Raw genomic sequence first — 14,098 nt, forward strand, 5'->3', positions numbered from 1 at the left:
AAGCACGAGGAGCCGCACCGAGCAGCCGCTCGCTCCACTGCGACCAGTCGCCAGTTGTAGAGTGGATGGCCGTATTTTTGAGGCATTTCCAACATCCGGTATACAAGAACCAACATAATTTTTTAAAATGTGCTTTATTAACCTCGACCAAGTGACCAATCGTGGCGCGTCGCAGTCGGGTGTAATTCCGCCGACGGGAGGAACGAACGTCCGCGTCGTCGCCGTCGCATGAGTAGTTGCGCTCATGCGATCCCTGTCGAGCCTCCAAAGGCATACGTTGACTTCCACGTAGATGGATCGGCGTTGCCTGTGGTGGAGGAAGAAGTGTTCGAGATGCAATCACTTCATCCATACAAGATGCGTTGGAGGGAGTCGTCACGGCCTTGGTGCAATCGGTGTGGCGGCGACCCATCGTCTCCATTCTTTTCGCTTCCTGTTCCTTTTGATCCGGCATCGACATGCAAAGACAACGACTGCGGCATGAAACGTGGATGGAAGTGGCAGTCGCGTTGGACCATCGACAAGTCGTACACGCCGTGCGATGCCGAAGGATGGACGTACGGTATGAGCATCACCGCCATGAACACTCACTTAGCCGACGGCACTCACCGCATCAAGCCGAGGCCGTATGATATCCTTCGCCGACGAAGGTGGGTGCGACGACGTGCTCGGGTCCCGATCGTTCTACCTGGATCAACCTCCGATGAGACCGACGATGACGTACGCTTCTACCGCGTTCTTCGCTTGGACTCGGCTCTGTCGCAAATTATGCATGTTCGATCGACACCACTGCACCAAATGTACAACCTAAAGTTCCACTCGGACGAAATCGCCATGGTACTGGCAGTGGCTTGTCCTTGTTTGCTGACCGTGGTCATGCCCCAGGAAGGATGGCTCGGCAAGTACGGATCGTTCACACACAATTGGAAACTGCGGTACTTTTTACTGCGGCGGGACACCAACACCCTCGTATACCTCCAGGACACGTCGTCGCTACTCCAGCTTGGCCAGGTCCCTATCACCACACACACAGCCGTCGAGATCGTGCCGTCACCATGTGCAGGCTCGAATTCGAACCGCCACCAGGTGTGCTGTCGATCTCCTGGTTCGTGTGGCAATTTATTGATGGATTCGCCGACTAGTTTGCGTTTGAGCTCGTCAATGGCGCGCGGCGATGGCGCCTCAACGCTCCCACGGATGCGATCAAGATGCATTGGGTGAATGCCATCCACGACATTATGTTCCAGCGCCAACCACCGTACTCGCTGGAGTGTGCCTCGATGTGCCGGACACGGCCCGACTACCACTCGGCATGTGTACTCCCACACCTGGCCGCCCTCGAATCGACCTTTGAAGACGCGTCGGCGATGGTCCTGACTGTTTTTGACGATCTGTTGAACCAACCAGCGGACGTGACCAACTTGGCGACGACCGCGACGGTCCAGTCCTTGCTAAATCAAACGTCGCCGGTCGCCCCATCCGCCGAACTCGTGGTACGTGCACGCCGTCGAGGTATACACCGACATCAGCACTCGTTATGCCCATGGTTGTTGGTAGGCGTTTCGAGAACAAGTGGCTGCGTCGTTGTCGCAGTTGCATAAAGATATCGTGGCGCCCTTGAAGGCGAACCCGACGAAATTGACGTTGCTCGGCGTGAACCGCGCGAAGGAGGACTTGTACATCGGGTGCACCGCCCTCGTGGACTCGATCAAATCGTTCCAACGGCCTAGCTCCAATTCAGTTGTGAAGCGCCGGTCTGGCGAAGCCACGAGGCGGCTGTCCATCCCCGAAGCATGGCTTTTAGACACGCCGCCGTCGGCCGGGTCGATAACAGTGCCCGCCCCGCCAGAAAACCTTGTCGACATCAAGCCACCCCCCCCGCTTCCCATCACTAAATCATCGTCGGTCGCGAAACCCAACCCCGGAGACATGCCTTCCACGACAAGGAAGTCTAACGCCGCCTCGCATCCTGCCAAAGACGTGCCGGTCCGACAGCCTTGCGGCCGCGCGAACGCGAAAGCATTGCTGCGTCGAGTATTTCATCGCGCTGAACATCTTGACCGCGGCGTTGGTGGGCTTGTTGTGTGGGCCGACGAGCACGACATTGGGTCCCTCATTGCGTACTCGCTCGTGTCACCAATGTACGTCGATCTGCTCCAGCAAACTTGCGGCGCCATTTCCGTGCTCCACGAGCACGAAGGCAAGATGACGTTGCGGACACCTCAAATCTACCGCGAGATCAAAAACCCGTCGTGCCACCATTTCAAATGCCACGTCGTTCTGGACAAAACCTCTGCGACCATCGCCCACACCAACACGTTGTCGACGTCGTCCGACCAAACCGAGGCCAACGCGTCGACGCAAGACAGAGCGCCGGATGGACTCCCGACAATCAGCGGCGGCGACGGTGGCGATGGTGGCAGTAGTGGAGCAACCACCGTCACGGTGTACTTTGCCACGCAATTTCACTGTCTCCGGCAAGTGATCGAACCAGGGAACCTCGGCTTCTTGAATGCCATCGCCAAGAGTGCGCCATGGGAGACTTCTGGCGGCAAATCTGGCGCGTTCTTTTCCTTGGTGCGATTCTGCTGTCAGAAGATAGCTAACTCAGCTTGTTGTGGTAGTCGCACGACCAGCAGTTTGTCCTCAAGGGCGTCGCAGCGACGGAATTCAACATGTTTGTCCACTTTGCGCCCACGTACTTCAAGTACATTGCCGAGGTGGCAGAGAAGAAGGCGTCGTCGTGCCTGGCCAAGATCGTCGGCGCATTCAAGATCAAGCTGCACGGCCACACCAAGCCCATGTTTGTGTTTGTGATGGAATGCTCCATTTTTGGCTTTCCGTTTACGCAACTGTACGACCTCAAGGGCGTGCGGCGGAACCGAAGCGTCGAGAAGGACCGACCTGTCGTGTACAAGAAGGTCCTTCCCGACGAAAACTTTGTCGACCGGGTGCCCGTGCACGTTCGACCGCACGACTTGCGACGGTTCCTCGACGCGCTCACCAAGGACGTGTCCATGCTCAGCAGCAACGGCGTCATCGACTACTCGCTGGTGCGATCTCGTCTTCGATCTCGCCGTGACCATCCATGTACCTGACTAGTTGTTGGCGTTCGATGACACAACCCTGTCCATCCGTGCCGCGCTGATCGATTATGTCCACCAGTTTGACTTTATCAAGCGCGTCGAGTCCGGCGCCAAGAAGATGTATCAGTCGCCGACCGTGCTGCCGCCCATTCCGTACAAGGACCGGTTCCTCGAAGCGATGAGTTTGAATTTTAACAGCCGCCACGTGCTGGACGACGCGCTGCACCACTCCACGAGCAGCTTCGACATGCACGACGATGACATCAACGATCACGGCAAAATCACGGTCAAGGTCAAGCGATCCCGGTCCGACATTGCCGTGCGAAACAACGACCAAGCGTCGCAGACCGAACAAGGCGACAACCACCGCACAGCTGCCACCGACGCCAGCCGTCCGCGATCCGTGAGCGACACAAGTCACTCGGCAGCAAACCCCATCGCTCTTGTGTCAATCGTCGAATAGTAAAGCTCGTTACTTTTGTGACGTATCGGACGGATGTGCAGCGTCATGTGGACGATGGCGGATACACACACCATAGCGCAATCTTGTGGTCTTTCGACGCCGACGCAAGCCACTTGCCGTCACGTGAGAACTGAACGGCGTAGACGCTGTCCGTGTGATATTTGAGCGTCGCGAGCGGTTTGAAACTTCGGTGAAAGACTCGGACTCTACATCGTGACCAGGTCAAGCAAGCGTGGATAAATGGTGTTTGACGCACGGACAACTCCAGACGGACGTCGTGGTGGCGAGTGAATGGGGGCACAATACCTGTGGTCCCACCCTGCCGTGGCAAAGATGCGGTCATCGAAGGTACGGTTGGCTACCGCGCTGATGCCAGGCTGTTTGGTTCGATAAAACGTTGCCGTGTCGGCGTCGGTGGCTGCTGTCAGCGTGACTGCAACGTGCTCTTCGCCCGACGTGCCACATAGCAGCGTTGCGGATCCATACACGGGCTCCATGCAAAGCACTATGCGTAACGATGCCTTCGCAGGGTCGGAAACAACTCTCGGCAACATACCTGTGGAAGGCGACACGGCCGGCGCGACCACTGGAGTGAGTCCTTGGCGGAGGTCGTATAGCGCGACAACTCCGCCCTCAAACCCGACGCAAGCCATCACGCCACTCGATACAGGTAGACTTGTTAAGGCCATGCACATACCTACACGAAGATGGTTATGCTTTCGGACAAATTCTTCGGTCATCGCACCAGACTTCAACGATGCGCCGTGGAATTCCATGGCTGGCTGGTTTCCGGGCGTGCGGACGTCGAAGAGAGCCACCTACTGGATGAATGACGCTATGGACACAAACACGGGAGAGTTACTGTCTCGGCGTGCTCTGTGGGCACAAGAACGAGGTTGGCATCCACAACATGTGCTTTTGTAAACGTGTACGACCCGATGGCAAGCGTCCGGAACTCTCGAAGTTCGCCACCGTCGACGGCGTCCCACCACTTGACCAAACCGTCTCGACCTTGAGATAGAATTGCTGCTCCGTGCGTGGCGGTTTGTAGGATCCCTGCCTTGGAATGCGCTTGAACAGAACACACCTCCCTCCGCGTGGTCATGTCCCAGACCTTGAGCGTTCCATCGGCACTGCCTGATACCAAACCTTGAGGTGCGGCCGCACTCAGGGATGGCGCATCATGCCTTGGAACGATTGCATGGTCGTGGACAAAGCAGAGGCTGTTGACCGGGCTCAAGTGGCCACGCAGGACGGCAGTGGGTGACGGTGCTGGATTCCGCACCATAAACCGTTATCCGGACCCTACCATATCCGGCTTGAAACGCCACCGGCAGTTACATTGCTGCCGAGTGACACTTGGGTTCCGAAACGGCTGCGCCTCCAAGACATCCAAGCTAAAGCACTGGTGGGGCAGGCATGGCTATGCCAACCGAGGCGTGACAGATGTGGCATTCTGCTTTGTAGACGCAGGCAACACAAATGGCGAAGCACGACCCGTCCGTGGACGATGTTGCATCGCCTGTACGCGACACGAGTCCGTGTTGTTGTTGGACAAACGGATGGTTGCGTAGGACGTGGCGCCAATATCTTCCACAAACAGCGCCCTGCCAAGTGGAGCGGCCAAGTACCAAGTTGAGGTGATGTGCGTCATTTACAATATGCAGTGGTGTCGTTACTGGATATGCATGGAGAGCAGGAGGGATTGATCACCAAGTCGTCCACGAGGCATCCTCTTCATGACTCGAACAAGATTGTTCCGGTCCGCGAACGGCTCCTCCGCAATTCAGCTGGGGCAGCCGCGATCGACGAAGCGAATGAAATGCGCATGCGCAAGAACAAGGCGTTTTTCCAGTCCAAGCGCATCCCCAAAGCGGGCGACCGCGCCGTCAAGAAGGCGTACAAGCGGCAAGCATACTTGCACCCCAACTCCCAGTTCCGCGCCGGATGGGACTTGTTCATGATTGTCTTGCTCGTGTACACGGCGCTGCTCACAGTACGTTGGTCATGCACCACCTCAGTCCATGGCTCACCCAGGCCTTGATCTCATCAGCCGTACGAGATTGCGTTCGTGGACACAGTCTCGTTGGACGGCCTCTTCATCGTTGATCGCACCGTCGATCTGTCGTTTCTGGTCGACATGATGTTCAATTTCATGACGCCATTCATCGACAAAGAGAACAACCAGCTCATCGACGACAGTTGGCAGATCGCGCTCCAGTACATCACGGGTACGCCAACAACGTGCGCGGGAGGTCGGCGATTCACTGGCTCGGAGGGCTGTAGGCTGGTTTGTCTTGGACTTCGTGTCGATCATTCCGTTTGATGTGATCAGCATGGTACGTTGACGGGAACGACATCGAAATTCACGACGACGATCTGCGCAGTCATACAAAGGCGACAGCAACACACCAGAAGTGTCGGCCAAGAAAGACCTGACGTCGCACTTGAAAATCATCCGCATCATTCGGCTCTTTCGCCTCATCAAGCTCGTTCGTGTGTTTCGCGCGTCGCGCATCTACTCGCGATGGGAAGCGATTCTCGGGTACGTGCGTCGTCGCGGGTCCCGGACGTCGTGCTTGAAGGCCACCACGGTGATGGCAGGTTCAAATACACAAGCGTCAAGCTGGCCAAGTTTTTGTTTTGCGTGTTGATATTAGCGCACTGGCTTGCGTGCTTGTGGGGGCTGACCCCCGCGCTGGAAGACGTCGGGCCCGACGAAATGTCATGGATGGATGCATACGATGTCGACGAGGGCAGCTCGCTCGAGAAATACGTCGTGTCGCTGTACTGGAGTGTTATGACGATTGGTACCGTTGGGTACGGCGACGTCCAGCCCAAGACCGACTTTGAGCGGTGCATATGCATCGGGTGCATGCTCTGCGGCGGTGGAACGTATGCTTACAGTAAGTGGCGCGACTTCGCGATCTCTGGCCCCGTTTGCGACAGGACAGACCGGTCGACGAGCTATACCTGACGAACTCTCTATCATCGTAGTCATCGGGGCCGTGTGCGGGCTGGTGGCATCCATGGACGAGGCCGAAACCGAGTTCAACCAGCAAATGGTAGATGAGGGACTCGTCGGATGCGGCGACCTCATTGCTCCGAGCGTAGGATCACTTGAACGTGTATATGAACAAGGAAAAGGTGCCGCGAGACATGAAGATCAAGCTCCGCGAATACTTTTTGCACAGCCGCGACCTGTTGCAGCACAAGTACTTTAGCCACGTGATCGCGACGCTGTCGCCCGGTCTGCGCGGGCTCATCTCGGTGTACACGAACGGCGAATGGGCCAACAACATTTACTTTTTCAACGGCGGGCCGTACGACGAGCACGTCCGGTTCGTGACGGCTATCACACAGCAGCTCAAGGCCGAGCTGTACCCCCCCAACGAGAACATTGTCGACTTGGGCGACCCCACCGACAAGATGTACATCATTTCAAAAGGCATTGTCGCGCGGCTTGGCCGGGTTATGGGGAAAGGCCGGTTCTTTGGCGAAGACGTGATCCTGAGCCACGGGATCCGCAAGTACACGGTCCGGACGCTGACGTACGTCGATGCATACTCGCTGTCCCGCACGGACCTCGAGGGCGTCCTCGCCAACGGCATGTTTCCGTTCAAAACCAAGAAAATCCGAGTCGCCGCCACCTTCCTCGCGCTCAAGCGCTTGCTGCAGTCGCTCATGCTCGAGCTCCGCCTCTTGCGACGAGATCCGGTCGGCAACGGGTTCACCAAACTCCACGAAACAATGTGGATGCGACGGAATTTACTCGGCGACCCCCTCGTCACACACAACCAAGTGCAATCGCAACTTCAGCTCGCCATGGAGCGCCTCACGACCGCGGTCAAGCACTGCAATGACTCGATCGAAGATGCCGAGCACGCCAAGTTGGCCGCCGCCAATTCCACCGACGGCTCCTTGTACGACACTAGCCTCGCAGCATGAAAGCCATGTTGACGCAACATGCAACTTGAATATGCTACGACATCGAGGTCGAATCATCTGACTTGGTGGTGTGCCTAGGATGCTCCTGGCAGCCCACAAGCGAACCGACTCGATCGCCACATCCAAACAATTACTCGTTCAAGCCATCGCATTGCTTCAAAAGTTGTCCGACTCGCGGGTGCCTCCGCTGACAACGTGATCCAGCCCTCGATCAAGATGGTCGCGTTATGCCTTTTTAATCAAGTCGTCAATGTCGATCGCGTCAAACTTGCCTTTCTCGGTTTCAACAAACAGGAGGCTGTGGTCGATCACGATGCTCTGCTTGCCAAACGTGTACACTTGCTGCCCGTCTTGGTTCTTGTGTCGTTTTGGTGCAAACTCGATGTTGTGCTGCATCGCAAACTCTTCGACAACGTCGCGCATGTTGACTGTGCCGTGGAGGTCGTGCTTGGGATGGACGGGCGCCGCGCGCTTCTTCCCACGAAGGAGGGCTTCCTCGTACGTGGACGGGAGGAGTTTGAGGCCAGGCAACGTCGCGGTTTGCTGGATACATTGCATCACTTGCAACGCGCCGTGAAATTGCATGCACACACGCTCTTCTACGAGCAAGTCGTACTCATCAAACAGCGCCTTCCATCCCCTGTACCAGATCAGGATTTCCCGTGCGGCGGTCGGCGGGTTCTGCATCACCCATTCGGCCAACACGTTGAGCCACTTTGTGAAAAATTCCGCTTCGAGTAACGCGACAAACTGCCGATCTGGCAACACGCGGTGCCACGCCAGCACCCACTCGAGCGGCTCGAGTTGCTGCGCCTTTGGGTTAATATGGAACTCGCGATTTAACACACGCACGAGCTTCTTCACAATGTGTTTGTGGGTGAAGACTGCAAAGTCCTCTGGCGTCCACACATCTCGCCACGGAAGCAGGACACCAAATATGGACGTGTCGTTCGGGTGCCAGTTGATCAGTGTCCGGGCAAGTGTTTCTCGAATAACGGGGTAGACGTCGTCTGCAAAATTCGCTTCAAAGTGAACGCGCCATGGTAGCAGCCAGTCGTGGATGCGTTCGACGTCGACGACGCTGTGGCATTCGCGCACGGCGTGCTGAAGCCTCGGCAGGACGTGGCTGGTCAAAACCAATTGGACATGCGACGATGCAACAAACGTTTGCAAGAACTCAATCAAGTCCAAGCACGGCGACGCAACGTCCCATCGATGCAGCGCCGACACCAGTCGCGGAAACAGAACCTGCGTCACGAGGTAGTCGTAAATCTTGTCGTGGCGAGTGGCCGACCCGACGTTTGTCGCAAACACGCTCACTTCGTTGGTGTTGAGCGGGGCGACGCACGTAACGAGACACTCGTGCACCATGCGAAAGACGCCGCGCAGGTCCATCGCATTGTCATCGACTTTGAGAGGATGCCACGATGCCGCCATCGCCTTGAGTAGCGGCAGCCCGAGCGACGGCACGACGTCGATCACGTTGTGCGTCTCGAATTCCGCTGGGTACTTTGTCCGGAGTGTGACGGTCATGTTCACAATGGCCTCGATAGCCCCGATGGCGGTGACCTCTGGCAACGTCGATTGCAGCTGCTGCAACCCAGCCACGACCGCCGCGAGATTGTCCGTGGCGACTTGGTTGACACGAAGTTTACCCGCATCCACGGCCTGCGCGTCACGAAGCGCTTGCAACCTCGCGCGATCCACCGATATTTTGGCATGAAGCGCCCGGATCGATCCCTCCGTCTCGTTCACGATATGCCGCACGTTGTGCAATATCTCCTGGCCCAACAGCGGCACTAATGGTTGCACGGCGGCGGACGGCAACGACCCCATGCCATCTGTGTATACTTGCGTCAAGGGGCCGCGCATGTCAACGACGAGATCGATGGCAGTTTTCTCCTCTTCCAGCACATCTTCGACAGTCTTGTGTTTTCGTTTCCTTGATGTCGTCGTTGTAGTTGCGCCGGGGATTCGCTTTCGCCATGCTCCATCGTCTGGGGACGGGTCCGTGGAATCGTCGTCTACGTCGTCGTCACGTTTCCCGTGCAAGTCACGCTCGATTTCTTTGTTTTGCTTGAGGGTCGCGGCTTCCTGGAAGCCACCATATCCGAGACCCCGCTGATTCGGTCGCGCTTTCACGGCGACAGGTGCTGCCACACCCTGCTCATCTTTTCCCAATCGACCTTTGAACCCCATCTTTTCCAGCATCTTCATCCCAAAGCCCTTGGTGTGCTTCTGCCATGCTCCCATTTTCTTAATGTCAGGAACTGGTAGCACTGGTTTCACGCTGCGGTCCGCAACTACAGGAGGTGCTTCGGATGTCGACGCGTTCAATGGCTTCACATCATCGAGCACTTCTTCGTGCGCAACCTCCACGGGAACGCTGAGCATCTGGGCGAACTCGCTGTTGGAGAATCCAAGGCCGTCCATGCTTCGTCCCGTTCGTCCACGCTCCTTCTTCCCACGAATTGGCACATCCAAATAGATGAAGAATAAATGATTGAAGTATCTTGTAATATTAAATAGTTCTGGCAAGTCTGGAAATTGGCCTTTTTGCGAATATATTTGCCAAAACACGGATTTTAAACAAAAATTGAACTCTGGTATTTCAATTCACAACGCCAGTGATCATCTTGTTACAAGAACTTGTCTCAGTAACGAGTTCGTTGAAGCTGGAGATTTGGTTGGTTTAACGTTTCATTTCAAGTCGGAAACACAACAACCATCATGGCACGGAAGCGAAAGTTGCAGACGAAAGCGCAGCGCATCAAGGAGGTCGGCGCAGAGATCGAGGCGTTCATTGAGGAACAGGGAGAAGCTACTAAGCTCCAGAACTATGGAGACGAGCATCTGTTCGCGATAGATACGGCTGGGACCACGAGCAAGAAGGCCAAGATCACCAAGGACCCGGCAGTTTGGTCCGGCAAATTTAAACCGGAGAAGGCCAAAGGCTTGAAGTCTGCGATCAAACGAATTCAAGCCAAGCCAGTGGTTGTCGTAAGTTGTCTGCAACTGGCCTTCGAGTACTCGTGGGCTTACCGTCTCCCTTCGTTAGACCAAACCCAAGAAAACCCCCGTGCTGGAAGCATTGTGGGACGCTGAAGGCCATGCTGCCACGCCTGCGTGGACCAAAGATGTTGACGAGTATGTGGCTCCTGCCATCATCAAAAAGAAGGCGGTACGAAAGACTTGGCCACGAGGTCGAAGGACGCGCTGATCGTGCATGCGTAGCCGCTGAGCAATGCGCCGTCTACCAAGCACAAGGTGAAGGCCGTCGAAGTGGCTGTGGACGGACAGTCGTATCACCCTGAAGCCGCCGCACATCAAGCCGTGTTGGCGCAAGCACAAGCGAAAATTGAGGCCAAGCAAAAGCAGCGCGAATTGGACCGGGCTCCTCTCGCCACCGGCATCTCGAATGACTACATCATGGAATCCTCGGTTCGTAGGACTTGTGCTGTCCGATTTTGTTGCATGGCTGACCCTTCCGCAGGACGACGAAGACGGCGAAGACGACGAGACCAAGGACAACGAGGACAAGCCCAAGCTCAAAGCAAAAGAAAAACTCACGCGCAGCGACCGCAACCGACAAGCACGACACAAAGCGTTGGAAAAGCAGCTCGAACACCAGCGCGCCAACAAGAAGCTGCTCAAGCAAATCAACAAGTACGCCGCGGGTTACCGTTCCTGATGTTTGACGGTGTCACAACTCTAACTTGTGCGGGACACAGCGTCAAGACTTTGGAGTCGAGTGTGAAAAAAGACGAAAAAGTGTCGGCGAATAAGCAGCAGCTGAAGACGCTCCTCAAGAAGCAGAAACTCGAGGAAGAGCCGGAAGTCATGATTGCCGGCAAGAAGCGGTGCGATCCATCGAAATTGCTAGTGTCTGTCGTTTTATCCTGACGCGTGCATGTCCAATGTCGAGTAGAAAGGTCGAACGACCGACGTTGGTTGCGGCGCCGTCCGAACTCAGCGGCAACGTCCGTTCGCTCAAGGTTTGAAGCGTCTTGAAAGGGAAGGGCTTACACGTGAATGATCTGCATAGCCCAAGGGATCGGCCATGAAGGACCGATACGACAGTTTACTCAAGCGGAACAAGATCGAAATCGGCAAAACGACGCGCAACAAGTCCAAGTGGACCAAGTTTATTCCTCGACACAAGTACAAGGACGATTTCTCTGTGTAAATCCGTCGCCGCGACAACAATGCGAGCGCATGTGCTAGATAGACTGACTCGGAATATATCAAACCAATTGTGCAAGATGCTGCTGACACTTGCGCTCCGTGGCACTCGATGCTCGGTGGGTGGTATTTTTAGCTGTGCCACGCGCATCGGGAGTTGGCCCTCGTTGCAACAAAACGTCGTCGAGCGAGCCATGGCGAAGAAGCAGGTGCCGAAACGGGTACACCGCGCGCCCTCCTCGACGACGAGATGCCAACACGTACTTTTTATAGACCTTTACCCACCGCCATGCCCCCAAGACGGTCGAGATCAGCTACGAAGAGTACTCGCACAACAAGAACGAAATCCTTGGGAAAATCTACCGCCGGTACGTCCTGCCGCTCGGCTATCGTCCCTGACGACGGTTCGATAATGCAGATTGTTTTGGCTCGCGTGCGTCGCGACGGCATGTGGGCTAATTGAACTCGTCGTGTACATTGTACGTCCATCTCGAGAGCGTGTGGGTGTCATTGGACTGGACAGGTCATCACGACCAAGTACCCGACGACGCTCGAGTTTCGCCGCCCCGTCTTGGGCGTCGCTCTCAAGTCGGTCTACTTGATTTACTGGGGCATGTCGTCGGTTCGTCGTAGCTCGCACAATTCGATCGCCGTTCATCGTGGAGTTTTTCAGGTCGTGTGCGCCCATGGATACCATCTGCACCTCAAGTGGCGGCATTTTCTCGAGGACGGCACACACTTGGTGATGCACTGTCGGTTGTTTGAAGTGCTCGGCCTCGGCTGGTTCTTCACAGGTATCGAGTGTGGGCGAGAACAAGGCGGTGCACGCTTGACGCCGCTGACAGACAGTTCTTCTTGCGCCATGTAGCGTCATGGCTCTTGGGGGGAATTTTCCATTCGTTTGGGTTCATCGACATTAGCATCATCGGTGCAAACATGCTCAACATCCTGTACGCCATCGCCATTGCCACGCTGTTGGTACGACCCCCCGTCATCTCCCCCACCTCGTTTCGCGCTTGTCATTGTCACGCCTTCGTCGTGTCCGTAGCTTCAGTTTGTGTTGTGTCCGTGGTTCTTCAAGACGATTCACAGCAAAACGACGCAGATCGACGATATCTACTGGTGCGTCGTTGCTGGGCAAGGTCTGTCGATTGTGCTGATGTGCCTCGCCTTGGCGGCATCGCAGTGCGGAGTTCTTGGGCAAGACTAAAATCAAACACGTCAACGTCGAGCCCTTGACCGACCTCAACGACATCCCCTCGGACAACGAGCACGACGTAAATGACATCCACGTTAGCGATTCGTCCTCTGACGGCGAGGCCAGCCACCGACACGTCCGTCCCAATATGTTAGCGGCCCCTTCAACGTCGTTCTGACAAGGATGACGTGCATAGGACAATTCCAACCATGCGGACGACAACACTGGCCCGACGACCGCCTCTCCTCCCGCCGCGGCGTTTTCGATCGACACGAAGAAGACGCTCCAAAAGAGTGCCTTTTGGGAAGCGTGGAAGTCGACGGACGTCGCGTACGTGTGTCGCTGTCATTCGCGGGCAACTGAGGGTGCGACCCGTGATTCTAGCGGATCCTTTTCTTGTACGTTCAAAAACAAACCGCCGACGTTGGTGCAAGTGACAAAGCACTTGAACGCGAATGGGTTTCACGTTGTGTCGAGCAACTCGAGCAACGACGTGGTCGAAGTGTTTTTGTACGCCCACCAAACGACGTCGACGGTCCCGTTCCTCGCCGAGTTTATCTTTGTCTTTCCTCGTCGGTTCTTCCAAACGACGTTCAAGTGCGAGGTGCGTTCGAAGCACTCGTTGGAGGGGGACCACCAACGATTGTGCACGTAGACCAAAGACATGGCAGGGGAATTCGTCAAGCGATTTCAACTCCATCAACTCATGGACACCGACGACTAGGGCGGCGCCGCCCACCCGTCCCTGCCAGCCATGAATCGCTGTCGATAGCACGCCATCTTTATCTATCAAGCTTGAATGCACATTGCGCATGTCGATGGAGGGTGATGGCACGAGAGGTACCGTCATGGATTCCATGCACGATGTTGCGATGGACGTCGCAGAGGTTGGCTACATTCCTGGCTGACGCACAGACACACATCACCACTCGAGATTGCAGCGTCAATCGTGCTTACGAAAGCCTACCGATGAGTCGTTGGATAGGGAGCAAATGCTGCTACAGCTTTGACGTGTGCTAGAGATGCTGCTGTGATGGACATTCACGGGGTGTTGAAGTGCTGGTGTCGCATGTTGCAACACTTGGTGGAGGTCACGGCAGAGGCTGTCAAGCACATCGCCTTGCACCTTACACAGTGAAGTCGAGCATGGTCACTGTCAACACCCAAACGTCAAGGCGTCCCTCACATTTAAGCGATGCGAATCGTTGTCGACGAGGGGCA

General features: G+C 55.9%; 6 protein-coding genes across 14 annotated transcripts; 4 read left to right on the plus strand and 2 right to left on the minus strand.

Moving 5' to 3' along the window:
- Positions 1–170: 170 nt before the first annotated feature.
- On the plus strand, positions 171–3,579 carry H310_02031. 2 transcript variants are annotated; one of them, XM_008865406.1, is made up of 7 exons: positions 171–562; positions 619–837; positions 886–1,086; positions 1,143–1,493; positions 1,558–2,577; positions 2,625–3,053; positions 3,103–3,579. In XM_008865406.1, exons 1-7 carry the CDS (start codon positions 542–544, stop codon positions 3,547–3,549), a joined length of 2,688 nt encoding a protein of 895 aa, XP_008863628.1. In that variant the 5' UTR covers positions 171–541; the 3' UTR covers positions 3,550–3,579. The 2 variants fall into 2 exon arrangements, with proteins under 2 accessions (XP_008863628.1, XP_008863627.1); XM_008865405.1 differs by having other exon boundaries at positions 171–837.
- On the minus strand, positions 3,529–4,837 carry H310_02032 (hypothetical protein; the record flags this gene model as incomplete). Of its 5 annotated transcripts, none has more annotated exons than XM_008865411.1 (5): positions 3,529–3,755; positions 3,856–4,054; positions 4,106–4,246; positions 4,295–4,367; positions 4,412–4,837. In XM_008865411.1, 5 exons carry the CDS (start codon positions 4,835–4,837, stop codon positions 3,593–3,595), a joined length of 1,002 nt encoding a protein of 333 aa, XP_008863633.1. In that variant the 3' UTR covers positions 3,529–3,592. The 5 variants fall into 5 exon arrangements, with proteins under 5 accessions (XP_008863633.1, XP_008863630.1, XP_008863631.1 ...); XM_008865408.1 differs by having other exon boundaries at positions 3,856–4,070; XM_008865409.1 differs by having other exon boundaries at positions 3,856–4,246.
- A 79-nt stretch (positions 4,838–4,916) lies between these two features.
- H310_02033 (hypothetical protein) lies at positions 4,917–9,959 on the plus strand. Its single transcript, XM_008865412.1, has 11 exons — positions 4,917–4,957; positions 5,017–5,073; positions 5,124–5,189; positions 5,249–5,545; positions 5,603–5,780; positions 5,836–5,888; positions 5,937–6,094; positions 6,154–6,455; positions 6,547–6,614; positions 6,664–7,472; positions 7,576–9,959. The coding sequence occupies exons 2-11, from the start codon at positions 5,032–5,034 to the stop codon at positions 7,694–7,696; spliced, it is 2,094 nt and encodes a 697-aa protein (XP_008863634.1). The 5' UTR covers positions 4,917–4,957; positions 5,017–5,031; the 3' UTR covers positions 7,697–9,959.
- H310_02034 lies at positions 7,487–9,973 on the minus strand. 2 transcript variants are annotated; one of them, XM_008865414.1, is made up of 2 exons: positions 8,144–9,973; positions 7,487–8,096 (listed from the first exon to the last, which is right to left on the minus strand). In XM_008865414.1, coding segments are annotated over exons 1-2 (1,788 nt in total). In that variant the 5' UTR covers positions 9,931–9,973; the 3' UTR covers positions 7,487–8,095. The 2 variants fall into 2 exon arrangements, with proteins under 2 accessions (XP_008863636.1, XP_008863635.1); XM_008865413.1 differs by having other exon boundaries at positions 7,487–9,973.
- A 233-nt stretch (positions 9,974–10,206) lies between these two features.
- On the plus strand, positions 10,207–11,798 carry H310_02035. 2 transcript variants are annotated; one of them, XM_008865415.1, is made up of 7 exons: positions 10,207–10,497; positions 10,556–10,678; positions 10,732–10,938; positions 10,991–11,163; positions 11,229–11,357; positions 11,426–11,492; positions 11,543–11,798. In XM_008865415.1, the coding sequence occupies exons 1-7, from the start codon at positions 10,228–10,230 to the stop codon at positions 11,681–11,683; spliced, it is 1,110 nt and encodes a 369-aa protein (XP_008863637.1). In that variant the 5' UTR covers positions 10,207–10,227; the 3' UTR covers positions 11,684–11,798. The 2 variants fall into 2 exon arrangements, with proteins under 2 accessions (XP_008863637.1, XP_008863638.1); XM_008865416.1 differs by having other exon boundaries at positions 11,426–11,798.
- A 25-nt stretch (positions 11,799–11,823) lies between these two features.
- Positions 11,824–13,696, plus strand: H310_02036. 2 transcript variants are annotated; one of them, XM_008865417.1, is made up of 11 exons: positions 11,824–11,900; positions 11,953–12,047; positions 12,098–12,158; positions 12,203–12,301; positions 12,353–12,473; positions 12,548–12,657; positions 12,728–12,801; positions 12,866–13,013; positions 13,074–13,207; positions 13,262–13,481; positions 13,533–13,696. In XM_008865417.1, the coding sequence occupies exons 1-11, from the start codon at positions 11,874–11,876 to the stop codon at positions 13,599–13,601; spliced, it is 1,158 nt and encodes a 385-aa protein (XP_008863639.1). In that variant the 5' UTR covers positions 11,824–11,873; the 3' UTR covers positions 13,602–13,696. The 2 variants fall into 2 exon arrangements, with proteins under 2 accessions (XP_008863639.1, XP_008863640.1); XM_008865418.1 differs by having other exon boundaries at positions 11,824–11,888.
- Positions 13,697–14,098: the final 402 nt, after the last annotated feature.

Source organism: Aphanomyces invadans (assembly GCF_000520115.1).
Source record: "Aphanomyces invadans strain NJM9701 unplaced genomic scaffold supercont1.3, whole genome shotgun sequence".
NCBI lineage: Eukaryota > Oomycota > Saprolegniomycetes > Saprolegniales > Verrucalvaceae > Aphanomyces > Aphanomyces invadans.

Excerpts from the sequence above, each read along its gene's own strand:
- H310_02031 (XM_008865405.1), top strand. The coding sequence starts at position 229 with ATGAGTAGTTGCGCTCATGCGATCCCTGTCGAGCCTCCAAAGGCATAC. Across the intron at positions 838-885 it reads ACTCGGACGAAATCGCCATG|GAAGGATGGCTCGGCAAGTA; the intron begins GTACTGGCAGTG and ends GTCATGCCCCAG. Across the intron at positions 3,054-3,102 it reads GCGTCATCGACTACTCGCTG|TTGTTGGCGTTCGATGACAC; the intron begins GTGCGATCTCGT and ends GTACCTGACTAG.
- H310_02033 (XM_008865412.1), top strand. The coding sequence starts at position 5,032 with ATGGCGAAGCACGACCCGTCCGTGGACGATGTTGCATCGCCT. Across the intron at positions 5,781-5,835 it reads CGCGCTCCAGTACATCACGG|GCTGGTTTGTCTTGGACTTC; the intron begins GTACGCCAACAA and ends GGAGGGCTGTAG. Across the intron at positions 6,095-6,153 it reads CGATGGGAAGCGATTCTCGG|GTTCAAATACACAAGCGTCA; the intron begins GTACGTGCGTCG and ends CGGTGATGGCAG.
- H310_02034 (XM_008865413.1), bottom strand. The coding sequence starts at position 9,930 with ATGGACGGCCTTGGATTCTCCAACAGCGAGTTCGCCCAGATGCTCAGC.
- H310_02035 (XM_008865415.1), top strand. The coding sequence starts at position 10,228 with ATGGCACGGAAGCGAAAGTTGCAGACGAAAGCGCAGCGCATCAAGGAG. Across the intron at positions 11,358-11,425 it reads ATGATTGCCGGCAAGAAGCG|AAAGGTCGAACGACCGACGT; the intron begins GTGCGATCCATC and ends AATGTCGAGTAG. Across the intron at positions 11,493-11,542 it reads GCAACGTCCGTTCGCTCAAG|CCCAAGGGATCGGCCATGAA; the intron begins GTTTGAAGCGTC and ends TGATCTGCATAG.
- H310_02036 (XM_008865417.1), top strand. The coding sequence starts at position 11,874 with ATGGCGAAGAAGCAGGTGCCGAAACGG. Across the intron at positions 12,474-12,547 it reads CCTCGGCTGGTTCTTCACAG|CGTCATGGCTCTTGGGGGGA; the intron begins GTATCGAGTGTG and ends TGCGCCATGTAG. Across the intron at positions 12,658-12,727 it reads TCGCCATTGCCACGCTGTTG|CTTCAGTTTGTGTTGTGTCC; the intron begins GTACGACCCCCC and ends TCGTGTCCGTAG.